Source organism: Diceros bicornis, chromosome 7 (assembly GCF_020826845.1).
Source record: "Diceros bicornis minor isolate mBicDic1 chromosome 7, mDicBic1.mat.cur, whole genome shotgun sequence".
Taxonomy (NCBI): domain Eukaryota; kingdom Metazoa; phylum Chordata; class Mammalia; order Perissodactyla; family Rhinocerotidae; genus Diceros; species Diceros bicornis.
Genome location: NC_080746.1, coordinates 58,695,602 through 58,722,255, shown reverse-complemented (window position 1 = coordinate 58,722,255; position 26,654 = coordinate 58,695,602). Strand labels below are relative to the sequence as shown.

At 43.0% G+C, this 26,654-nt stretch overlaps 2 protein-coding genes across 10 annotated transcripts in view; one reads left to right on the top strand and one right to left on the bottom strand.

Annotated features, from left to right (window-relative positions):
* Positions 1-9,594, bottom strand: part of XNDC1N (XRCC1 N-terminal domain containing 1, N-terminal like) — a 38,853-nt gene extending 29,259 nt beyond the window's left edge. The window contains exons 1-5 of one of the 2 annotated variants that reach the window (XM_058545707.1): positions 9,124-9,594; positions 4,549-4,724; positions 2,341-2,482; positions 1,355-1,510; positions 72-250 (exon numbers count right to left, since the gene is read on the bottom strand). In XM_058545707.1, the coding sequence (XP_058401690.1) occupies positions 72-250; positions 1,355-1,510; positions 2,341-2,482; positions 4,549-4,593 (522 nt within the window). In that variant the 5' untranslated portion in view covers positions 4,594-4,724; positions 9,124-9,594. The remainder of the gene's footprint in view (positions 1-71; positions 251-1,354; positions 1,511-2,340; positions 2,483-4,548; positions 4,725-9,123) is intronic. The other variant, XM_058545706.1, reaches the window with a different exon arrangement.
* A 207-nt stretch (positions 9,595-9,801) lies between these two features.
* The window catches only part of RNF121 (ring finger protein 121), an 83,274-nt gene continuing 66,421 nt past the window's right edge, over positions 9,802-26,654 (top strand). For 5 of the 8 annotated variants that reach the window (XM_058545701.1, XM_058545693.1, XM_058545690.1 and 2 more), the window contains exon 1: positions 9,802-9,880. In XM_058545701.1, coding sequence (XP_058401684.1) covers positions 9,876-9,880 — 5 coding nt within the window. In that variant the 5' untranslated portion in view covers positions 9,802-9,875. The remainder of the gene's footprint in view (positions 9,881-26,654) is intronic. The other 3 variants (XM_058545694.1, XM_058545692.1, XM_058545700.1) reach the window with 1 other exon arrangement.

The window sequence follows — 26,654 nt, the reverse complement described above, 5'->3', positions numbered from 1 at the left end:
GCACCAGCTTCCTAACCAGAAACTGAAAAGGGTGGGGAAATATTAAGTCCTTGTTCCACCATCATACATACCTGGCTCAGCCCAGAGCTCACAGGGGTTGAGGGACCCACTGCAGGGTCATCTAAGGAGTCCAGAGAGGAACACACCCGCAGGAAGGCCAGGCCAAAGGACTGATGACGTGTGAAGGGTTGGGAACAGGTCAGGCGAAGCCGATCCCATGGCTCACCTGAGGCTGGAGCCAGGAAATCATCTTAAGGAAAATGAGAAAGACAATGAGGGGGAAAGAAAATGCATGAGTGGGAGGGAAAAAGGAAGAGAAGGTTAATACCGAGGAGAGGAAAGAAAAGATAGGGACTACATAGAGTAAACTCCAACAAAAGGAAGAACGGAGGTCATCAGTTAACTGGCCCCTCAGGCTTTGGTGCTCAAGAGTTGGCAGTGCCACGCAGGCCAGTCAGGGCCCTCTCAGACCCAGGGCCTTGCCTGCTCACCATTGCTCCTCTGTCACGGTTCCACACAGTTACCAGCCTGAGTACATCCTCATTCTACACCTCTCCAGGGACCTTATCAACGTCTCATTTTCACAGGAGGTATCTGTAGTGTTGGGGCCTGGGGTGACCACTTGCCCAATGGATTAGCTGAGCTACATCTATCCTTCCTGGACCATGAGACTGCAACCTCCCTTACACCTCCACATGCCCTACACACCCACTCACAGTACCACATACCAATACTACAAACCCTACTCACCTTCAGTTCCCAGCACTATCTAGTCAGCACCTCATCTCCTCCACCTTGTATGCCCCTCCCATATTGCTCTTCCTTCACAACATTATGCACACCTCCAATTTAAACACAGCCAAATCCTTACTAGACTGTAAGTCTTTAGAAGCCGGGAATCAGATCTTATGTTTCTTCTGCAGTGTCTGGTGAACACAGATTTGCATAGAACAGAACTCAGGAAACACTATATGCTACATAACTATAACCATCAGATAGCCTTCCATCACTTACATAAATATTTATCCTCCACTTACATTTATATACATTTATACAAACAAAAACACACTAATCACAAATATGGATTCTACATCAGGCTCCAGTGAATCACATGTTGTGTATAAATATAAATCATAGCTCATAAATATCCCAACCATCAAGTATTCTCATCCCGGAGAACTCACACACAAACATACCACATAGTTGTTCGCTCATTAACTACCCTATCTCCCCAACAGATAGAACCAAGCCCCTGCACAGGCTCCCTCCCACAATATACACCGGAGAGCACTTACAGCCTCTCTTTCTCATAACCTCTCAGTCTCTCCCCCATTTCTGTTTTTGTCCTCCTTACCATCTTTAAACATGCGGACCCCTGAGCGGTTTTTCCCCTGCTTTGAATCAGCTAGGGACATTAGCATGGTTGCAGGGAGCAAGGTGATGAAAGGTCTGTCCAGGGACCAGGAAGAACGGCCCACGTCAATTTGCAGGAAAGCACAGCCACAGTTACCTGGGGACAAATGGTTGAGAGAAGGATAAGGTGATGGGGTGACAGGGGCTCTTCCCCTGACTGCAGACAAGGGAGTCAGGTGGGAAGAGGATGCTCTTCCATTCTAGAGCTAGTTGAAAGCCCAGAAAGGTCAAGCAACATATGGAATCCCCCAATGAGCCAATCACTGAAGTGGGATGAGACCTCAGCCCGCTCAACGACAGTGTGAAGGTTCGCTGTGTTCCTCCCAGCCAGAAACCTTCCCCTGACTAAAGAGACTTGCTAGTTCCCTGTCTTCTGGCTCTGTGAGGCAGTGCTAAACTCTGTCTTTCTTAAATCCTTGCTAGGGAGCCTGACATCTCTCTGTCCTGAAAGAGCTGAGACCAGTGGTTTTTGCCAGCTCTCTATTCCAGAGAATTCTTAGGCCAACCTTCTCAACACATAAATTCCTATGGTGCCTTCCTGGATAGGCCTGCACAGTTCATCCCCCAACATCCTCTTGACACTGATGATTAGAGGTATATACAGATTCTATTTGTTGACATTTATAATTATGTTAATGTCCTAAGGCTTCACCTAGACTACTCAGATCAAAGCAGAGCAGGTATGTTGCATAATTCAAGGAGTGCCATTCACATTGTACTCTATGTGAATGGAACCCTTAGAGTTTGCCAACACCACAGACCTGCCCCAAAGGCAAGCGCCCCATCTCCCCTGCACACCAGGTAGGGTTTATTCCATGAAGGCTGCTCAGCCAGACTGAATTGAGACATTTTCGTGGAGCACGTGGAGGGGAATGTTCCTCCTGTGTTCTACCGCAGTGGTTACCGGGCCCCAGAGAACTCACTCACCCACATCGATGTAGCCAATGGGCACTGCCCTCTCCAGCTGGAGTTCCACTTTCAGTTGCCCACTCTTGTCCTGGGGGCAGCTGAGCCAAGGTCCCCTCTGACTGTCTGGGTTCAGCAAGTTCTCCACAGGATACTTGGGATCCTAAGTCAGAGAGACGAGGAGAAAATCAGGAACCACACTGAGCCCAAGAGAAAAAAGGCTGCCCAGGAATGAGGGATCCCTACACTCCCAAACCTTCCCAGGCATCCTAATACGATGGAAAAGGCACTAGACAGGAGTCCACAGGAATACAGCTATCACCTGCCAAGGGATTTACAGATGCCATTTACCTCTCCTTCATTTACCAGACCACCTCATTTAATCCTCATAACAACTTTAGGTGGTTACTATTATCGCTTCTTGGGTAACAGACCAATAAACCGAAGCTTAGGTTCAGAAACTTGCACAAGGACAAATAACCAACCAAAGTCAGAACTCCCAGGTTCTGAAGCCAGAGCTCTCAACCACACTATACCATTTCTTTTCATTCATAAGGTGCTTTCACAGACATTTATTTATCCTCAAAGTAACTCTATGAGATAAGAAAGGCAAAGATTTTTATTCTAAGTTTATAACTGATGGTTAGAAATAAAGTGATTTGTTCAAAGGCACCAATAGTGATACTGAGAGAGAAATTCTCAGTTCTAACCCAAAGTCAGATACATTTTGGCGGAACAGCCTTGAGCAACCTTCTTTCTCTCTATGGATCTAAATTTCTCCAGCCATACGTAAAGGCGGGGAGATTAGACGTGTGGTTTTCAATCTTGTTTTTTGTTTTAGCAATAAAACCCTGCCTTTTAACTGAAATCTTACACTAAAGCGTATGTATTTTTTCAACAAATAAAAGTAGAGCTCTGGGGGCCGGCCCCGTGGCTTAGTGGTTAAGTGCTCATGCTCTGCTGCTGGTGGCCCAGGTTCGGATCCCGGGTGCGCACCGACGCACCGCTTGTCCCGCCATGCTGAGGCGGTGTCCCACATACAGCAACTAGAAGGATGTGCAACTATGACGTACAACTATCTACTGCGGCTTTGGGGAGAAAAAGGAGGAGGATTGGCAATAGATGTTAGCTCAGGGCCAGTCTTCCTCAGCAAAAATAGGAGGATTGGCATGGATGTTAGCTCAGGACTGATCTTCCTCACCAAAAAAAAAAAAAAAAAAAAAAAAAAGTAGAGCTCTGGTTAAAGCACAGGTAGGGGGGCCTAGGGACATATTTGTTCCCCCTCCCTTCAACTTCTAGAAGTGGGTCCCCACAGAGTACAGTTGAAAACCACAATATCAGAAGGTAGCTAATGTTCTCAAACATTTTATAAGGCTGAATCTATGAAGAAATCTGTTTAGGTTGACCATGTAGGTAAGAAGGATAAGGGTAATGTTTATTTTATTTCATTTAGAATAGGAGTCCATACAGTAGTTCCTAAAGACTCTCTAAGGGTCTTTCTGAAATGTGTGGGATGTTTTTGACTATCATAATGACAAGGAAGCAATATTGTCATTAGGGTCTGGAGGCCCTGGATATCCTACCATGCAAATGATACTGCTATAAAATGCTGACTTATCCCACACAAAATGCCAACAGCACCCCTTGAGAAAGACTAGGATAACAGAAGGGGAAGAGAGGGGAGAAGGGATAAATGGATAGAAAAACGACAGCAGAAGAAAGGGCAGGGAGTCCCTAAGAATCACCACATTAGATCAGTCCTGGGCCCAGAGCTCTAATCAGTATAATCAGGATTTCCTGAAAGTGGACTTTTAGGGAGGAGGCTGAGATCACCTTTGATAGTGGTGGTGATATCCTCACAGGTCAGGGATGACCTTGAGTGTCCTGGCCTGCTCTCAATGACGGAGTGATTAAATTGCCCTCCTGGGGACCCTGGTACAGTCTTTGGGCCTATAGCTTTGCCAGCTCCCTCTAAACTAAGGGTGAAATCTTGAAGTTGCTTCCTTCTTTATTTTTAATTCCTGGGATTACTTCTTTTATGCATCCTGCATTGCTCTGGGAACAACCTGAGGGCAAGAGCTGTGTTTCCCCCCTTTGACTTTGGGCTCCCAGAGAAGGAACAATGTCTCTTCTATTAGATTGGGAGTTTCCTGAAAGTGGAGCCAAGTCTCCTATTTCTTTTACTCCTTTCAGTCACCAAGAAAAAATCATGCCTGCTAATTAATATACCTGAGAAGAAAATGATACCACGTGGCTAATCTTCACAGGAGCCATGGAAGGCCCAGCAGCCGTCCCAAGTACAAGGCAAAAATGCTTTCTCCTGAGACTGCTTCTATCGCCACCTTGGCACTGCCTATGTTTTGTTCCCGTCAGCTTCCAGAAGAGAAGGAATCCTCATGGTACTCCTGAAGAAGAGAACAAAAGGAAAACAAACTAGCCATGGTGGTTTCTCTGGGAACAGGAGTTATTTGCAGCAGTGATGACCATGATGGGCTTGGTTGGGTGGTGGGCAGGGAGCAGATGTGGACCAGCTGATGAGATTACAACAAACGTGAAACAACTGGAACGCAACCACAGAGCAACAGAGCAGCAAGTACAAAATAATACATTAATATCTTAATGTTGGATTTATATGTAGGTGTGCTCCCCAGGGCACGAATTGTGCCTTAAATCATTCATCTCTATATCCCTAGAGCCTAGCACATAAAGATGTGCAATAAATGTTTTTGTTTTTTTTTTTTATAATTTTATTTATTTTTTCCCCTCAAAGCCCCAGTAGATAGTTGTATGTCACAGCTGCACATCCTTCTAGTTGCTGTATGTGGGAGGCGGCCTCAGCGTGGCCGGAGAAGCAGTGCCTCGGTGCGCGCCTGGGATCTGAACCTGGGCTGCCAGCAGCTGAGCGCACGCACTTAACCGCTAAGCCATGGGGCCGGCCCCAGCAATAAATGTTTAACTAAATATGTGTCACAAGTCTCTTTTGCTTTTTTTCTTTCCATACAATGAATCTTCCCAAATTAGCTTTTCATTAAGTTTCTCCTCTATTAGAAATCTTCAATGGCTTGCTGATGTATGCAAATTTCTTGCTACATGGTAGGTACTTAATAAATATTAACTCAGCTTGGCCCCTGAAAGCATCTACAATGTAGATTTCTACATTTCCTGCTTCATCTCCTACCATTTCCTTCATCAGAGGATGTGTTTTATCTGACCATCATTGTTTTGTTTATTTATTTAATCTTAAAAGTTCATATGGGTATTTGTACTTTGTCTTTTGTTGGACTTTTTATGGAAAATTTTAAATATGTGCAAAAACATACATATTAGTATAATGAACTCTCATGCATCCATCACCTTGCTTCAACTCGCTTCAATTCTTTGGCCAGAGGTGTTTTAAAGTTGTCTGAACGTCTTTAGGTGGGATCTCTCTCCAAATATTTATACCCTGCCCTTTTTACTCATGTTTCTTATCCACTTGGGCCCTCAAAATGAGTCCATGACCCCTAATATACTCTTGGCCATTATGGTCTTCTTGCCTCCCTCCCACCAAAATTTTTTCCTACTTCTAAGACTTTGCTCATGGTGTTACATCTGCTTGGAATGCTCTTTCCCTCTCCCACTTGTCAAATCTAATGCATCTTTGATGCTCAAATGTCACCTCCCCTCTGCTCAACCAGCTCAAGGTGATGGCTTTATCCTCTCAATTATGTATTACAATTATTTGGGTACATGTCTTATGTCTCTTGACCAATCGTAAGCTCTTGGAGGACAGGCTTCATGTCTGATTCATTTCTGTATCATCAATGTGAGAGGGAGAAGGATATAATTCCTGATTAGCAAATGTCTGCTGAAGGAACGACCATAGAAACTGAGCACCAAAGGGCCAGCAGTCATGGAGTGCTTGGAGTGGGGTAGACTGCTGCGACAGCAGTAACAAACGTTTAGTGAACACCAACTAAAGGTCCCGCATTCCTCACAGGTCACATGCAATTTGGTGCCACGGCTTCAAGGAGAGAAGCATGCAGGACGAATCCTCAGTCACCTCTCTCGGACTCCAGGTTAATTAGAGCTCATCGTTCCCACCAAAGGAACTCATTAAACATTCAACAATTTTTCCTACTCTCTGCTAGATATTGGAGATACAAAAATAAATATGATATAGTCTCTGTTTTGGAGAAAATCCCAGTATACATTTGTGATTTGATATGAAAACTCCACCATCTCTCATCACTAACACAGGTGTCTGACTTAGCCAGCTCCAAAACTACACGCTAGGCTTGGGGACCCCAAAGCCATCAATCTTGGATATTTCATGTAGGTGATATTTTAAATATTTCTAGTAGGTACCTAGTACCTACTAGACACTGTATTAGGTGCTAGATACACAGTGCTGAATAAGACATATGCAATCTTTTTCATGAAGATCACCATTTATCAAATTGCTTATAGTTCTCCAAGGATTAAGTGCTTTCCGACGTCCTTTATCTTGCCTATGCTGTTGTTCTTGTTTTTGGCAACGGCTTGTTTACTCTGTGTGTCTCCCCACTAAGAAGTGAGCTCTTTGAGGATATGGGTTTTTGTCATGTTCATCATCTCCCACATCTCACAGAGATGCTGAAACACAGTAGGCATAAATAAATAGCCACCGAAAAGAGCAGTTCATTAAGTCAGTATAATTCCGATCAGCATTTCAGCAGAAGTTGCTGGCAAACATGACAAACTCATTAACCAACAAACAGCCACAAATTGATAAGATAATTCTAAAAAGATAGACCAAAGAGGTGAGGCTCAACGTCTTCGAAAAAAATTACAAAGGCACAGTAATTGAAACATACTGTCTATAGAAATGAGCAAACTGGGCCGGCCCGGTGGCTTAGCGGTTAAGTGCATGAGCTCCGCTGCTGGCGGCCCGGGGTTTGGATCCCGGGTGCGCACCGACGCACCGCTTCTCCGGCCATGCTGAGGCTGCATCCTACATACAGCAACTAGAAGGATGTGCAGCTATGACATACAACTATCTACTGGGGCTTTGGGGGAAAAAATAAATAAATAAAATTAAAAAAAAAGAAACAAGCAAACAGATTCCAGAAACAGACTCATATAAATGGGAATTTACAAACTGTTAAGTTGATTGTAAGATAGAACAGAATCATGATCTGTCAGGAAAAAGATGAAGTGATAAATGGTGTTCAGAAAACTGGTTCACAATGTGAAGAAAAATAAAAGTAGATCCCTACCTCATAACATATTTTAAAAATTAAATGGAGCAAAGACGGAAACATGAAAAATACTTTATAGTGACACAAACAAGGTTAAAATACAAATGACTGACTGAAAGAAGATATTTGCAACACAAGTAAACTTGGATAGTATTCAAATATATATTTTTAAATACTACAAATCAGTAAGAAAAGGGCAAGCAGTCCAATAGAAAACTGGAGAGAAGATATAAACATACAGTTCACATAAGATGAAATCTGAACGACCAAAAATCCATATGAAAAAATCCTCAGCACCGCTAGTAAGAAGGAAATTGCAAATACTTCTTCCTCTAAGACTGGAAAACATTTAAAAGTCTACAATATAAAGGATTGGCAATAATATGGGGAAATTGGCCTTCTCATAAACACTTCCAGCACATCTTAATTCTGACTAGCTACAGTTCAAGAATAGCCACAGGTGGCTAGTAGTTGATTTATTCGAACAGCACAGCTCTAGAGGGACTCACATATGCACAATAAGACACATACAAGGTTTCTAATAGCAAAAGCCATAAAATTCTAATGTCCATTAGTTGAAGAATGGATAAATGAATGTTATATGTAATGCAATGGAATACTATATAACAGTTAAAAGGAATGAATTAAATGTAAATATACATAAACATGGACAGTCCTAAAAAATAATAGAGTGAAAGAATAAGCTATAGAACGATACATAGAAAATAGCACTTATGTTCATCAAAAAACAAAATGAAACAATACAATACTTAATATTGCTTGTGAACACACAATTTTTTCTCAATGGACTGGGAGAATGTACTGCTAATCATGATAATAGTTGCTTCTGGGGAGGATGAAAGGGTAATGGGTCTGAGAGCAGAAGACACAGAAGTTCAACTTTTATCTGTATTATTTTATCTTTTTAAAAAATGAGGAAGAAAACAGATTATGATGTCAACAGTCAATTTGGGGTTAGGGGTATACAGTGTTTATAATATTCTTTGTATTAAGTTTCACATAGTAAAAATAATTCCCATTTTAAGTAAATGAGATGCCTATAGACGGTGTAAATATTACCTCGTAACTTCCTGTTGGCTCTCAAATAAAGTTCACTGGCATTCTAGTACTCTGTGAGCCCACAGGTCATCCTACCCCTACTCACCCGATAGATGCAGCCGGGACGTCCAGGGGCCGTGTGAGCCGCAGGGGCCACAGGCTTGCAAGGTGTCGGGTCCGGGCACAAATAACAGGGTGTTGGAAATGAGTTCTGAAGCTCTAAGGTGGGGTGCAGCACAGTGAATAAGGTGTATAGGAAGGGGACAAGTAGGAGCTGGGAAAGCAGGATGTGGCGTAGGAAAGAGTACCAAGATGTGTGAAGTGGATCCTGAGGCGTGAGAGCCTAAGAAGCCGTTTGGGGGCCGTGGAGGTCCCGCAAGGCTCTTCAGCTCGCAGCCTGGGGAGCCTAAGCCGCGCGGTACTTCCACGGCTCCTCGGAACGCGCTGTTCTGTCCACCTCCTTGATGTCCACCCCTTCTCCCTGTCGACACTCCCCTCCTCATCGACAACCCCCAACGCCCCTCACCCGGGACAATGGACCTCGAAGAGCCGCCGCCGCCTCAGATCGTGGACCACAAACTCATTCTCCCGCCAATTCAGCCCTCTGACCTCCGCCTTCTGACCCGAAGCACCACTTTTCCGCCTTCCGAAGCCCGGGAATTCGTTCTGGGCCCTCAAGAAGCCGCTGTTTGTGAAAAATGACTCCTACCGAGGCAAGAAGGCACGTGCGATAGCCGGTAAAATACATTCGTGTGTTTTATGTATATTTTCACGCAGTACAAATCTCCTGTAGACAGAACGGAATTTAAACTTCCGGGTCAGATTCAATGCTTTCTGGGAAACGTAGTCCTTAGCCTCCACGCCTTATTCCTTGGAGCCCAGAGTGAGGGAACGTCGCGAAAGTTGACGGTTTAGGGACACTTCTCTTTGGCTCTCTAAAGGGGAGAATTGTTGAAATATTTGCACTGAAAATAATACAAGCCAAATTTCTCATTTTCCAAGAATCTTCCCCCGCCGAAGCTTGGAAGTGCATGGGAACCGTCCCTCCTTGACCTTTAAGTGGGTAGCAGGTAGATGGTCTCTTAGTTCCTGTCAGGTCTCCGCCTGTCTTGGTGCCCCGCCCCCTGTGCTGGAGCCCGCGCCGCCAATTGGCTGGGAGCACTTGAGCGGCGGAAGCAGCTGGCTCGAGCGGGGTCTGGGGGAGGGGGAGAGCTGTGAAGATGGCGGCTGTGGTGGAGGTGGAGGTTGGAGGAGGTGCAGTCGGGGAACGGGAGCTGGATGAGGTAAGAAGAGTTGCGAGTCGAGGAGAGGAGATAGGCGGAAACTGAAGAGAGGGGAGGGGAGGTATCGGGAGTGGGGGTCCTCGGAGAGACGGAATCCTCAGAGGGAAGGAGTCAACTGGCGGGCGGGTGCGCAGAGAGGGATATCAGAGGAACCCTGGACTCCGGCTCTCCGAGGCGGTCATGGGCGTAGAAGACTTGAGGTAACCTCCAGGGTGGAGATGGAGGGCAGGGAAAGAAGCCAGAGAGGTGGGGGTGTTAAGATATGAGATTGTTAGCTGGGGCGTCCTAGGGTAAGACTAAAGGGCTGAGAGGTAGCTTGAGTTGAGAGGCGTGGACTTCTGCGAGGGGAGGCCGGGCTTTAACTGTGGGAAAGGACTCTGTCCAGGTTTGGAGTGGGGGTTGCGGACGTGGACCGGGGAAGAGAGCTAACCTAGTATTAGAGCTTTGAGTTATTTTTATGTAGGAGTTACTTTATTATTTATCCTTAAATTCTAGAACTTTGTACATAGTGTGCTCAGTAAAGTTTGGTCAACGAACGAAAAAACGAGTGGATGAATGAATGATTGCATACCGGAATTCATCCATTCACTCATTTAACAAACATTAAGTATCATCACCTTTGTGCCGAGTCCTGGGCTAAGTGCTAGGGACAACAAGGGGCCCTCCCCTGGAAGAGCCCACACTCTAGTGGTGGGAGACACTCAAGAAGACTAGTCATTTCATCAGAGGTATAATGGTGGCGCTGAGAAGAGGGAACCAGTTCAGTTTGGGCTAGGGAAGCCTTCTCAGAGGAGCTGAGTCCTAAAGGATGAATGACTATTTATCTCGCTTTCTTTCTAGACTTATGAGTTCTTTGAGGGTGAGCTCCTTGAGGCTGTATGCCCCCTTTACCTATCTAATAGGCATTTAACAACTGGTGTGTTCAATTACTATTGGTTCTTGAGGGAATCACTAGGGGGAAAGAGACATTGAGTTTGAAGGGAATGAAGGGACAGTGCTGAGAGAGAGAGAGAAGGTGAGAAAGTGAAGGGAAAAGATTCTGAGGCCAGGTACATTCATAGCTAGAGGTGCTTGGCAGCATATGGACAGCCAGGAGGAATAGGAGGAAGGGGATTGATTGTCACAGATGGAACCAATGGGATCTCTGAGGGATCAGAATCTTAGAGGCTGTGTGTTGGGGGGGGTGGGTGGGGAGGATTGGGGATGAGGCTCAGAGAAAGGGAATAGAAGTGGAACTTGAGAAGCAAAGGCTGTTGCTTGGTGATGGGATGACTTGGAGGATTTGATTTACCTGATTGGGATCATTGAGGTGGGGAGAGGAGACTGAGGAACTGACAGGTGGTCAGAGCAAGGGGGGGATTTTTAAAGAAGCATTTTAGACCTCTACCTGCCAATTACTAGAGACGAGAGGTATTTGGATACCATTGTTGGTGAGGTGGGGTGGTTATGGAACTGATCTCCAAGGCCCCTTCCAGCTTTAAGTTTCTGTGATTACACTTGGCTCTGGTTCAAGGAGATGTATTTGAAAGCACCTTGAAAAAGGTAAATACTATATTGAAGTTATTATATGTGGTTTTTAGTAATGTGCTCTCCTTTGAGGGAGCCTGATTTCAGTTACATGTGTCAGGGTTCATTGAGATAAAGAGCAAAAGTTTTGGCAGAGGAGAAAAGAACTTTAAGTTTTGATGTAAGACGTTTTTGACTTTTGTTTCTTAGCTTTTCTTCCCTGATTGTTTTAAGAACTTAAGAGCTTCTAGTAGCATAATATACTTCCAGAGTGTCATGCTTAGAGGTCAACTTTATATGTAATCACTAGCGTTCATCCCAGAAACTTCTGTTACTTGTTTCATTTACTGAGAAAGAATATAATCTGTTGTCTGGAAATTCTGTATAGATTGGTTCTGTCCTTTTCTGTGTGTAAGAAAGTAACTCTGAGAAGCTGGAACAGTCTGGCAGACCTTAGTTCCTGTGCGAGTTTCTACTGATGTCTCTCCAGCTGTTTCTTAGAAGCCTTAAGTGAAAGGGAAGGTGAAATCTATCCTTTAATTTGTAATTATGAGGGTATAACTGTGTGTTATGCACTGGGAATTCAAAGATGAGTAAGACAGGATCTTTACCAATTTATAGTGTAGTGAAGAGACATGCAAATGGCCCATTACAATACTAGATAATTGCTATAATGGAAGTGTGTGACAAATTCAGTGGGACACAGGAGACAAGCACTTGAGTCTGCTAGGGGGAGTTGGTGAAGTCTTTATTGATAGAGATGGTTTGAGCTGAAACATTAAAGGCTGGGTTTACAAAAAAAGCAATGGTTTGCGCGTGGCATCAGAGTTGCCTTCCTGTAGCACTTTCTGCTTGGTAGAGAGACTTTGCTGTGGAGCCCAGATTATAAAAGGTCGTGGATAGCCTAGCTAAGATGCAGTTGATGCTCTTGGCCACTTCTTTGGAAAGATTGTGTATGCTGTGGTTTGTTCTTCGGGATATTGTACTTTTGTTTTGCAATATCAGATGCTATTAGCATGATAAATAGTCTAGAGTAGCGTCCGTCAGTTTATTCATGTTCCTTTCATTATTACTTTCTCGAGTAGTTGAGGTAATTTAGGCTTTGCCAACTGCTTCTCCTGTTTTGGAGAGGTGGATAGAGAAGAGGGCTTAGAAGAGCTACCATTAGAAAAGGCTACTGTTTATTGAGCCCTTACCATAAACCAGCTCCTTTTTTAAGCCCTTTACCTACATTATCTCATTTATTACTAACAGCAGCCCTGAGTTAGATGGTATTCACCGCATATTATAAATGAAGAGACTGAGGCTAGAGAAGTTAAGTAACTTTCCTAGGATTCCACAGTTTGTGAGTGAGAAAGTGCAGATTCCAACCCAAGTCTGCCTGTGCTATACTGAACTTAGCCCGTCCTAGACTGAGCACTTTGGTTCCGTTTCTCCATTATTTGTGCTCTGGGGGTAGGTAATTTAAAACTGTATGGTCTTAATTATCTCATATGTGAAAATTGATACAGTACATTCGAAAAGTGACTGTGATTCAAAAGAGCATTTTGAGTCTCACATTTGTGAGGTAGGTTTTATCCATATTCCCTATTTATGATCGAGGAAGCTGAGGTTCAGAGTATTTGAGACATGCTGAGGGTCTTGCAACTACTAAATGGTATCACTAAGATTTAAACCCATTTTTCCCGTTCCCGAAGGTTTTGTTTTCCCTCAGTTTAAAGACTTAAACCTCAGACTCATCTTACCAAAGTAAACTACACCTTTATACACAAAAGTCTCATCTCCAAAACATGAAGCAGCATTTCATTCCTGAGAGGTTCAAAGTGGGGGTTAACTACAGGAATATTGGTTTTTCTGTACAGGTCCTTTAATTTACTGATAACTTGATTCTGCTGAACCCTGGGTCATGAGGAGCAATTAGCCCAGTTAGGGAGATGAGGAATGGGTTTAGCCAGCTCAGGCTAGGTATTAAACAGGCTGTGATGACTGGCTAAACTCAGTTCTTTCTCTCAACTTGCAAAACCACAGGCTCCTTGAGGATGTTAGTAGGATAAAGCCTGGGTACCAGCTAGGAGGCCCAGAAGCAGACCTACTTCTGGAGCCAGTGAGTTCCTCCCTGAGGGGATAGCTGGCCAACCTCCGAGAGGACTTGGAGGCATCATCTTGGCACAGAGAGCTGGCTTGGGATCTAAGGTAGAAAAGTACTTCAACATCCAGTGAGGGCCAGCCCCCCTGCCTGGCCAGTGCCTGTGAATTCTGGATGTGTCTATTCCCAGTGCTTGTTCATCTGCCAAAATGATGTGGTATCATGCAGATTGGTGAGTAGTTTTCAGCTCAAGTTCAAAACAAGCATCCCAGCCTAGAGCTAACTAACTAACTTGAAGTATTATTGCTTCAAGTGCATAATTTCTCTTTTCTGGGCCCTGTTTTATTCTTGTTTAAAGAGGAGATTGAACTATTGGTGGTTTTTAAACCTTTATTTAGTTATGAAACCCTTTATTCAAACAAAATCTCACTTCGAAGCCTTGTGGTTGGGCCTTGCAGGGACTCAGAGAAACCCTTGGGCATCTCAGGCCACACTTTGAAAATCAAGGAGTTTTCTCTTACTGCCCACTAATCGGGTGACCCTACTTTATGTTCCTGCAGCCCCCTGTACTTCCTCTAGCCCTGCCCTACCCAACATTATTCTAATTGTCTGTCTTCCACTAGACTGCTAGCTACACGAGAGAGCAGAGTGTAAGTCTATCTTGCTCATTGTCATAGTCCCTTCACTCAGCATGGTGCCTGACATATAGAAGGCACCTAATAAGCGTTTCATAATTATTATTTTTGAGTAGTAGTAGTAATAATAGCTACCATTTAGTGAATGTTTATGATATGTCAGCTCCTCTGCTTAGTAGTACATGCTTTTTTATTGAATGTTTACAACATCCACATGAGAATTGAACTGTTGGACTAAATCATGCCTAAAGCTCTTTCTGGCTCTGACATGCTGTGTACTGTGTTTCTGATTACTGTCAGGTCTTTGTTGGTGCCTTCCTGTCTGCCTAGAATACCTTTCCTTTCCCTTGGTGCCTTTCCACATCCTCCCTGTACTTTAAGATTCTAGCCTAGGGCACTCTTGGCTTCTAGAACTATTCTGATCTACGCTGATATCTTCTTTCCCTGCCTTTTACGGTTTTCTCTGTGTTCATTTGTCAATTCATCAAACTTTTCTGAAGCACCTTTTGCGTGCCAGGCACTGTGCTATGCCTGATAATACCAAGGTGGATCAGGTATGATAATTGCCTTCGAGGAGTTCACAGCCTAGCATGGGTAGAGGAAGGCTGATAAATAAATACAAAAATGTGTCAAAGGTGCTGTGATGGTACAGTAGGTGTGGTGGGTACATCAAGGAGGAAATGGCAATCCATGTCATATCTCCTCTTCCCAGCTAGATTGGTAAACCCCCAGCAGGCAGGCTGTGGAAGTTCCCATCCCTTGCTTCTTCAAAGGAGTAATCACTGTTTTGTTTTTTTGTTTTTCCTCCTGTGAGTCTCTCCCTGTAGACATTTGATAAACGCCCCTTGTTTCCAGGGGTTTTCTTCTCTAGGGATTCTTGGTCAAAGCCAAGATCTTATTGAGGGATTGAGGCATGTGTGACTAAAGTTTAATCTTGGATATCTGACCTTTTATCTTTGGATTTTTTTTAAGGCATGTAAAATGAGTAGTAGCATAGTGTAGTGGGGAAAAAGCTAGAGTAGTAAACAATAGACCTAGGTTCTAGACTGGGAATAGCAGATTTGTTTTATCTCAGAGACAGCCAAATGATAATAGATGGCTAGAAGGTTGTGTTGAGAAGGATTCTGAGGCCAGGGCTTATCAGGAGAGTGTTGAGGGAGAATGCTGAAGGCGAAATAATACAGAGTACTTACTCTGTGCCAGGTCCTGTGCCAAGTGTTTTATATGCATTATCTAATTTAATACCACAGCTTTACAAAGTAGGTACTATTATGGTTATCCTCATTCTACAGATGTGGAAACTGAGGTGTAGAGAATTTAAGTAACTTGCTCAGTGTCATCCAGCAAGGTAAGTGATAGAGGCTGGGTTTCAAATCCACGACAACTCCAGCACCTGTGCTCTTAACCCCTCTGGGCAGTATGGGTACTATATACTTCCCATACTGTCCTACACTAGGCATTTCTACTGTGTAACTGTGTGGCTTCATTTACAGAGGTGATTTGACTGGGATCATGCTATTTGTCTGTCTCTCCCATGAGACTGAGTTCTCCTTGAAAGCCTTATCCATCCCAATATCGCTGGGGCCTGGCATAGAGTATGAGTCTATAAATGTATGAAGAACTCATAAAAGATTGCAGCCTCTCTGTACCTCAGTTCTTCATCTGTGAAATGATAGGTTTTTGACTAGATGACCTTCTAGAGGTGTTTTGCAGCTTTGAAGGTCCTGGATACCACTGTTTTACTCTGCTTTGTATTTCCTGAAATTCCTACCAGGTACTCACTAAATACGAGTGAATAACTGAATGAATGAAGGTATAATTATTGTTATTAATCTGTGCTAATAATATTGGGATGAGACAAGAAAAAAATGGTGATAGGAAAGTTGTAGACAAAAAAGCCTACGTGTAACCTCCAATTCCATGACCTTTGACTTCTCATGCAGTCCGAGTCTCCTACTCTGGCAGACACCCTGTCTGCAGACAGTCATTCCTATTTGATGTCTCATTACAACACTTCCTACCTCCAGCTTGCTCCTGCTTTTTGCAAGTCACTTTTTGATTAACTGTATGACTTAGTAACTCATCTACTTCCAGAAGGAATTTAAGGTGTCACCTGACCAACAAAGGGGGGTAGGTGAGAGAGCAAGAAAAGATGAAGAAGAATGGTCTAACTCCTTGAGTGCAGGGACTATCCTTCTCATCTCTGTACGTTCCTCAATGCTTTGTGCAGTGCTGGGCACGTAGCAGACATCAATATATTTATTGAACAAATGAGAATGCTTGTAGGTTTGGATTCTGCTCAGGATTAAGGAAGTGTTGAGTAAATTGCAAAGGCTAGTGTGACACCTTTACTATCTGTTCTGGCAGTAACACAGTAGCGCCTGACAGTGCTTATAAACTGCTTATGAAGCATTTCCATTTTTAATTAATGCCATATTGCTCCTTACTAGTGAGTCATAGGCACGGACTCTGAGGATCTGCTTTCTGCCCTCATAGTGCCCTATAGAGATTTCTATCAGCATTTACTATGCTGTCTTGTTTGTCTCCCGCATTAGGCAGAGAACTCCTTGAGGGGACAGAAACATATCATTTTTTGTCTCTGTGTCCCCAGCACCTAATCTTTCACAGTGGCTAGCATAGAGTAGATACTCAAATGTTTATTGAACTTGAATCTTAAATCTAGTCCATACACCCATGTTCAACATCCCCAGCAAGTGATCACTCAGTCTGTGAATAAACCCCTCTAATGCTAGCGAGCTTATCATTCTATGGTCAGCCTAGTCTGTCTTTGAATACCTCTGTTGCAATATTCTTTATATTGGGCTAGAATTCTTATTTCTGTGGCTTCAACTTTTTAGTCCTCCTTGTTCCCTTTCCCAGATCCTGCTTCTTTGCATCTTTGACCCTTGGAGGCACATGGCACTGCTAGAGAATCCCTCTGGGGAGTATAGGCTCAGTCCACCTGAGGCTATATGGCCTAAAAGCTTATTCCATGAAAGCCAACCCAAGATAATCCATCTGGTGTCATTCTTATCTCCATTTTATTTCTTTGTGTTTTCCCTTCTTGAAGTCATTTATTATCTCTTTCTTCCTCAGAGGAAAATCTGTAGGTAAACATAAACTCATTAGTTCTCTCTAAAGTGCAGCTTTCCCAACGGGATGCTGAGTTGTGGCTGTGGGGCTTTTGGCCCTGGGCAACTAGGAAGAAACTGGGGAAGGGAGAAGCAGAGAGCTGGAGGCAGAGAGCATAAGCCCTGCCAATGGTTGTGTTCCCTCTGACCTTCCCCCTGCCCAGTAGGGTGTTATCAATAACTGAATGCCTTCTGTTACTTAAGAGGCCTCCCGTGACGTTTTACTCCCCGTTGCCTATATGATTGAGCCTAACCTCTTCTGAATCTGCCATTTAGCGCCCTGCAGAAACAGTCTTTTCTCCTTCTATTCTAATGGTAACGATAATAGCTAACATTTTAAGTGCATACTATGTTCCAGGCACTATGCTGAGCATTTTACAAGCATTAGCTCTTTTAATTCTATTTTAATACTACTATTATCTTCATTTTCCAGATGAGAAAAACTGAGGCACAGTGAAGTAATTTATTCAACGTTGCATAGCTTGTAAGTGGAGTTGGGATTTGAAGCTGGTAATTTGACTCTATGATCTCTCTTGCTGGTGTACTCTATAATATGGATTCACTATCTGCAAAATTCACCATGTGTTTATTGAGCATTTAATTATGCCAGATGATGGGTCGGCCCTGTGGCTTAGCGGTTAAGTGCGCGCACTCCGCTGCTGGCGGCCCGGGTTGGGATCCCGGGCGCGCACTGACGCACCACTTCTCCGGCCATGCGGAGGCCGCGTCCCACGTACAGCAACTAGAAGGATGTGCAGCTATGACATACAACTATCTACTGGGACTTTGGGGGAAAAAAAATAAATAAATAAAATTAAAAAAAAATTATGCCAGATGCTTTATTTGGTCTTGGGAATTCATAAATGGGTAAAGTAATCCATTAAGTGATAATGACAGGATAGTGTGATGAGTAGAGTTACGTACAAGGTACCACAGGTACCTGGAACACGTAGTGCTTAAGTGTATTTAAGAGAGTTAGGGAAAACTTCAGAGAGGATATGGTATTGGGCTGGATTCTTAATGGAGGCGTAAAAGTTGACCATATGGATAGGAGGCCAGTTTAGGCCAAGGTAAAAAGCACATATGTGAAGGAATGGAGGCATGAAATCTCTCATCTTTAAGCAAACTATTCTCCACTAATAAAACATTTATTCATAACTGCTTGCTTTGTACAAGGCACTGTGTTAGGCATTTGGGTTGAGGGAAAAGATGCTAAGTCATGTTTCTTGCCTTCAAGGAGTTTACAGTTCAGTTAGAAAAATAGGACATGTAGTCCAGTTGGAAAGATAGTGGCTATAATTATAAAATAAGAAGTAGTAAATACCTTAACAGTAGAAAAAACAAAGTGCTATTGGGGAAGCAAATCCCTTCTCATTGGTATGATTAGGGAAGACTTCATGGAGAGAGAGCCATCTGAGCTGGGCTTAATGGGTGATTTAAATTTCACTAGAGAGAGAGCATCAGGAATAAAGGCCCCAAATCAATGTGAGAAAGAAGGATGTGTTTGGGGATCAGCAGGTAAGAGAGAATTAAGTGCTATATCTAGAAACATAGATGGGGGCCGAAATGAGGTTGACAGTGAATGCCAGGCTGAGGAGTTAAGGTATGTTTATTCATTCCTTCAGTCGTCAATTATTGAGTGCTTCTATATGGCAGATACTGTGCTGCAGACAAAAAGATGAAGACGTGGGTCCTGCTCTCAGGGGGCTAATAGTCATGCAGGGGAAGACAGACACAAACAAATAATCATAGTATAAGTGTGTGTTTTATACTGTGGTGGGACACAAAGGAAGGAGTGATTAGCTGCTTGGGAGAATCATTAAAGACTAACAGAGAAGATGCTTGAATTGGTTCTTGAGGATTAAGTTTGAGTTCAATAGATAGTAAAAGTTTGTGAGGTAGGGAAGAGTGATGCAGCAAATTGAAAAGATATGCAAAGGCTTGGAGGCATTAAACAGCATGGAATATTCTGGAAACTGTAAGAATTGGAGTATAGGTTACATGTAGGGGATAGAAGTGAATGATAAGGTTGGCGAGGCCCTTTTAACAACATGCTAAGAAGCTTGGGCTTGTAACCTGTTCCGATCTATGTCTCAGAATGATCAAGTCTGGTAGAAGTGTGAAAGTTATTTTTGGAAGGATCGGGTTGGGGAAAGAGAAGAAATTAGTTGGGAATACTGCAGTAGTCTAAGAGAGAGATGATGAGGATCTGAGCAAGAGCAAAGGCAGTGAGGATGGAGAAAAGTGAGCATCTATAAAAATATTCAGTAGCAGTGCTTCCACTTATTTTCTTGCCCTTTCCATTCCTCTCCCTGATTCATTCACTCACAGATTCCTCAAGCATTTATTAAGTATGTAATCTGTATTGTTCATTCGTTCTTTCCTTCTTCGAATACTTGTGACTTCAACATGTCGGGCATTTTTCTAGGTCCCAGTAATTCAGCAATGAACAAGACAACCGAGGTTTTTGCTCTTGTGAAGTTTACTTTCGAATGGGGGAACGCAGATAACAAATAAGTAATGAACGTGATAACTCCAAATGGTGAGAAGTGCTCTGAGGAATGTGGGGTGATGTGATAGAGAATGACTAGAGGAGAGGCGCTACTGTAAATAGAGGGGTTATGGAAAGCCTCTGAGGAGGTGATATTTGAATCAGGACCTGAATGAAGAAGACCTAGCAATTTGAAGGTTTGGAAGCAGACGTGGCAAGTGGAGGGAGAAGCAAGTACAAATTGATAGGAATGAGTTAGGCATGTCTTGGAACTGAAAAGAAGGCCAGTGTGACTGAATCACAGTGAGCAAGAGAAAAAGAGTGCCATATGAAGTCAGGGAGTTTAGCAGAGTCAGGTCTATAAGGCCTTGTAGATGCTGCTAAACATGTTGAATTTTATTGAGAGTACAATGAGAAGATTTGGGGTGGTTTTAAAAATGGGAGTGAGGTGAGCTGATTTGCATTTTTACAGTCTTTCTGTTTGCTTTGAGGAAAATGGATTCTAGGGGTGCATTCAAGGAGAGCAGTTACTGACTATTAGAGTAGTCCAGGTGAGAAATCATAGTGTTGAAGTTGGGTGGGAGGTAGCAGAGACGATGGGGAAAAGTGGATGAATTTAGAATATGTTTTGAAGTAGAGGCTACAGGCCTTGCTGGTGGATTGGATATGGGATGTAAGGGAAAGAAAATAATCAAGCTTGACTTTCAGCTTTTGGAATTGTTTTGCTTTGACTTGAGTAATTGGCGACACCGTAGTTGATGGTACCATTTACTGAAGAGGAATGAGCAGGGGAGAAATTTTTTGGGGGGAGGGAGGAAATGTGAAAAATTCTATTTGGCCATGTTAAGCGTTAAGTTTGAGATGGCTGTTTAAACATCTAAGTGGCAGTGTTAATTAGGCAGTTGGAAATATGAGCTTCGAGCTCAGAGGGGAAGTCTGGACATTGGTCTGGGACTCTGAAAATCTGGCTTTTTATCCTAGCTCTACCACACAGTTGTTACCTGAGGCAAGTCAATAACTCACTATGAGTTGCAATGTTGTCAGCTTAAAAGAATAATGAAGTTATTTGTTATGCCAGCCTCATGTGTATGCTGGCACAGTCCCGTTCGTTTTTTATCCATTCATCAAACATACGCTGAACGTTTACCAGTGCACTGTTTCAGATGTGAAGGACAACAAAGACATAGGGGCTGCTCTCAGGTTGCTCATAGTCTAGTGGAAGAGTTAGTGAGATAAACAGATGTAATAACTGCTGTAATACAAAGAAGCACAGAGATCTCTGGGAGCTCAGAAAATGGTGGTCAAGGGATCGGGAAAGTCTCCCCAGAAGAAGTGGCACTTTAGCTGGTGTGAAAGATGACTAGAAATTAACCAGCTAAAGAAAGAAGGGAAGGGCCTTCTAGACAGGAAGAGCAATATGTGCAAGGTGGGAGGCAAGAGGGAGAGAAGGGCACCGTCAGGGAACTGTGTGTGGTTTAGTATTACGGAGTGTCAGAGTAGCAGTGGGGAGTAATGAGAAAGTAGGGAGACTGGAAAGGGAGGCAGATGTGAGATCATGTAAGGCCTTATACTGTGTGCTAAGGAGTTTGGGTTTCTGTGTGTAGTGGATTATTAGCTATGGAAGAGCTTTAAGCACTTAGGTGAGTGACATGGATCAGATTTGCATTTTAGAAGATCACCCTGGGGACAGAAATGGAGAAGGGATTAAAGAGGCAGGGAAGGTTTGCCTTAATCCAGGCAAGTAGGGCTTCCAGAGATATCTAATTCCAAAGTGCATGTACTTTCTGATGTATTATACGTAGTACAAGGGAGCATATGTTAAGTGCCAGAGGAGTAGGGGAGCAGAGGAAGGTAAAACTAGAAAGGCAGACAGGTCCGATCATGGCCTTGTGTGGTCACAAGAGCTCACTCTCAATATGCTCATGGAGGGCATTGTGTAGCCAACTGAGGAGTTCTTACTTTTTCTTATAGGCAACATTGAGACACCAGAAGATTTTGAACTTGGGTAACACAGTGACTGGCAAGAAGGGCATGAGGCTGAAGGGCCTGGATTGAGTTTGTAGCTGGAGTAATAGGAAGGAAGGAAGGGGTGGTACAGACATTGCCTGCCCCACTGACCTAGGCCTTCTGGTACAACCAGCCGTGTTCTTCAGTTTTTCCTTCTCCCCAAAGCTTCCTTCAGTCCTAATTGTATGCTGTGTTAAGTTTGGAAACTATTTACTGATCATGTAGGGTTTCATGTTAGTATTTCTCTTATGAGGAAGAGTTACTTTCTAACTTAGCAGCCACAAAGGGTGGAGCACCTTTATCAGCTCTACAGCTCTAATGTGGTCCTGAAGCCAACCTGTCTCTTCTCTTTGGATCAGGTTCTGAGCTCCTTAAGGAGAAGAAAGGGCACTTCAAGCAGAGCCAAAGTATCATTCACTGCTGTGGATGAACATAGCTTGTGATTCTGTCGTGTGCTTGATATCTCCCACTGGCTGAAGGAATGGAGGGAGGGGGCCAGTTTTCTAAGCAATGGAGCATTTTGATAGCTGCTTCTGAGTGTGGGTTACTGCAGGAATGATTTATACAGATTATACTTATTCTCAGAGAGCAGCGGCTGTTTCAGGGGTAACTGGTGGTAGCGAATATAAACAGGTAAGTTCTTTTGGTTTCAGATGGCTTTCCCAGTTCCCCTGGATTCTTCTGCAGCATCATCCCCACTGTTCAAGAGGAGAATTACTCAGTCTCTGTGTATTTCCAAAGCATGTGCTTTGTGTCTAGTGCTAAGTGTGAAGTGTGAGGGGGCTGCTGAACAGTAAGGCATTATCCTTGTCTTCAAAGCAGTTAACATTATGTGATATCCATCTAACATTTGTTGAACACATACAGTGTGTCAGATTACATGCTAGTTCTTTGAAACACAAAGATGAATAAGATTCAAATGATCCTCAGACCACTTCACACCCAGTAGGATTGCTAAATGGGAGAAAATATTTGCAAATCATATCTGATGATGAGGGACTTATATTGAGAATATACAAAGAACTCTTACAACTCAACAAGAAAAAGATAACCCCATAAAAATGGACAATCTGAATAGACTTTTCTCCGAAGAGAATATACAAATGGCCAATAAACACATGAAAAGATGTTCAACATAGTTAGCCATCAGAGAAATGCAAATTAAAACCACAATGAGATACCACTTCATACCCACTATGATACTATAATCAAAAAGACATAAAAGCAAGTGTTGTTGAGGATGTGGAGAAATTGGAACCCTTATATACTGCTAGTGGAAATGTAAAATGATGCAGCTGCTATGGAAAGCAGTTTGGCAGTTCCTCAAAAGGTTAAGCATAGAGTTACCATATGACCCAGTAATTCATCCCCTAGGTATATACTCGGAGAAACAAAAATTCATGTCCACACAAAAGCTTATAATAGCAATATTATTCATAATAGCCAAAAAGTAGAAACAACCCAAATGTCTCTCAACTGATAAGTGGATAAATAAAATGTATATCCATACAGTGGAATATAGCTTGGCAAGAAAAAGGAATGAAGTACTGATACATGCTATAACATGGATGATCCTTGAAAAACATGCTATGTGAAAAGCCAGTCAAAAAAGACTGCATATTGTATGACTTCATTTATATGAAAGGTTCAGAAAAGGCAAATCTATAGAGATGTAAAGTAGATTACTGATTGCCCAGGTCTGGGGGTGGGAATGGGGAGTTGGCAAATGAGTGTGAGATTTCTTTTTAGAGTGATGAAAATAATTTAAAATAAGATGGTTGCACAGCTCTAAACATACAAACAATCATTGAATTGTCCACCTAAAATGAATGCTATACTTCAGCAAAGCTTTAAGAAAAAGAAAAGATCCTTGGCTTCAAGATGATTAGAGTCTAGTGATGGAACAGACTCAGAAACAAGTATCAAAAGTAATAAATGTGACCTTGGAGGTATGTGCAAATTGCAAATTTCTGCAGGCAAACAGAGGAGAAAAGGAATTACTCTGCCTGACAAGATCTAATAGACTCTAAGCTCCTTGAGAGTGAGAGATGTTATTTATTTATTATGGTACCCCCAGTCTAGAGCTTAACATATGCTCAGTTAACAGTTGTTCAATGGTTGTGTGAATGAATAAAGTTGGAGAATGTCTCACAAAGGAGGTGATATTTGCGCTGTATCTTAAAGAATGAATAGAAATGGACTAGACAGTGCAGGTGAGGAAAGAATTCTAGGGAGAGAAGACAGCAGCAGCCAAAGCACTGAGGGATAAAAGGGAAGAGCGTGTTAGAATGGTAGGTGTGGCTGGAGTATAAGCCATGTGGTGGAGAGTGGGGGGATAAGTAGCTGGTTGGACCAGATTATGAAGTACCTTGTGTGTCAAGCAAAGGAGTTTGGACTTTAATCTGAAGATAAAAGAAATTTATCAAAGTTTGTCGAAGTAGGGGGCCATTGCAGTCAGATGTGTGTCTGATCAAGATCACTATGGCTGCTCCTGTGTTATGAATCTGTTCTGGCAAGATTAGAGTCAGGGAGATCACCTTGGAGGTCGCTGCAGTAGGAGAGAGCAAGGGATGAAGTCTAAACTAAGGAAGTGTAGCAATGAAAACTTCAAGGGAGATTTCATAGGTGGGTAGATGTGATCAGCACATGAATAGTCCAGACTGTAAAGGCTTTAGGAGTTCATAGAAAGGATAGTTCTGTTCTGGAAGGGTTTCTGGAGGAGGTGACATCTGGGTTGGGTCTTTAAGGATGGGAAGAAAAGTATAGAGTGTATGGGAAGCTGGACTGCATGTAGGAAAGAGTGAGAGAGGAGGGCCAGATGGAGAGGAAGCCAGTCTGAGAAACGTGAATTTGATGGGATAGGAATTAAAGAACCAAAGGAGCAAATGTTGTGTCCCCAAATTTGATAATTTTTGAATGGGAGAGAGGTCGTTAAACTATTCCTTCTACTTTTGTATATATTTGAAAAGTTGAATTAAAAAAGCTTTCCAAATCAGCTGGCCTAGAGGATGTGCTTTCTGGTGATGGCAGGAGGGGTGTGGATGGAGGGCAGATAGCAGTGGCAGGAGTTCTTACAGCCAGCATCTACTTTCACTTCACTGCCCAGAGTGTGCTGTCCATGTCAGGTCTTACAGTTTGGCTAAGCGTATCCAATGTCTGCATGATCCCCAGCTGATTTATGAGGTCTGAAAAGTGAGATAGGTCCACTTTGATTTATTGGCCTTGCATTCTTGGCAAGGCTAGGGAGTTGGAGAAGAATGTGAATGGGAGGGTAATGGGGAGCTACAAATATGGGTAGCCTGTGAATCTTTGACTTCATTTGTTACCCTAATCACCCAGCAGACCACAGTATCCGTCCCCATAAGATAGAGGCAGCTAGCCTGGTTGTTATGCTGTATTCGTACCAGGTTCAGGAGCTAGATAATCTCTCCTTTCTCTGGGCTTACACAGCATTTTGTTTATGTCATTGGTTATCCTTGCCATATTATATTATGTTTAATAATCTGTCTCCCTCCCACCCTCTGGACCGTGAATACCTCAAGGGCAAAGATTAGGCTTATTCATCTCTAATGTTTTGTGAAAGAATGAAGTCTCTAGCTGCATGGTTGATCAGTCTCTAACTGGAAGGATCAACCAAGACCTCTGAAATGCCAGGTTGCCCTGGTGCGTGGGGTTCCACAGTTTAGGGCCCTTTGCGGTAGCAGGTACTTGAAGCCAGGGCAAGAGGCCATTTCCCGAGTGATGGATATTCCTGATGCATGCATATGGTAGTCACTTGATAAATTTTCACTGATTTAATTTGGTAGCATCCTGTTATATCACACCTCACCACAGTGAAGGCATTTTGCTTTTACTTCTGTGGTAACTAAGGAAACCGTGGCAGTTTGGAAAGCCAGAGTATTATAGCTGACTCCAAAGCTTTGGAGTTAGACAGATTTGTTGTGAATTATTATAGCATTTTACCTTTAAGGGTCCTTGAAAATCACCTAGGCCAATCCCCTCATTTTATGTACAGGGAAACGGAGACATAGAGAGAAGTGCCTGTTCATTGACATATATCAAGTAAATAGCTATGCCAGATTAGGACCTGCAACTGTTTTTCTCTTCCCTGAGAAAGGTAGTTGTTGCCCTGAAGCCATTTCTTGGAGTGAAAAGTGGGAATGAGATAAAACCCAAGGAAATAAGACATACTACATGAGCTAAGTTTCACTGTCCATCTCGCCTGGCATGTTCTCCTGTTGTTGGAAACCTTTTGGGGAAACCAGCGTGTCCACATGTAGCAAGAAAATAGCCTCCTTTTTCACTCTTTCTTCTCTTACCCTACTTTATTTTTCTTCATAACACTGCTACCAGAAATTATTATTATTATTATTTTTTGTGAGGAAGATCAGCCCTGAGCTAATATCTACGCCAATCCTCCTCTTTTTGCTGAGGAAGACCAGCCCTGAGCTAACACCCATGCCAATCTTTCTCCACTTTATGTGGGACACCGCCACAGCATGGCCTGGCAAGCAGTGTGTTGGTGCACGCCCGGGATCTGAACCTGGGCCCCCAGCAGCAGAGTGCGTGCACTTAACTGCTACGCCACGGGGCCGGCCCCCAGAAATTATTTTACATATATAAATATATGCTTATTTATGTTTATTATCTGTCTTCTGCATTAGAAGATAAGTTTTATAAGGGAAGAGACTTTGTTTTATGCCTGCCTTGTGATTGAATGCATGAGTAAGTGAATGAACAAATATTTATTGACTACCTTCAAGATGCCTGGCACATGCTTCCAATGATTTTGGCGTTTGTAGATCAATGACATGTCTGTATCTTTATTTGGGCATGATCATTCACGAATATATCTAAACCTGTCTCGAACACAGAATACACATTGTTGTCAAGTGATTGCCTAGTGACTTTATAGTGC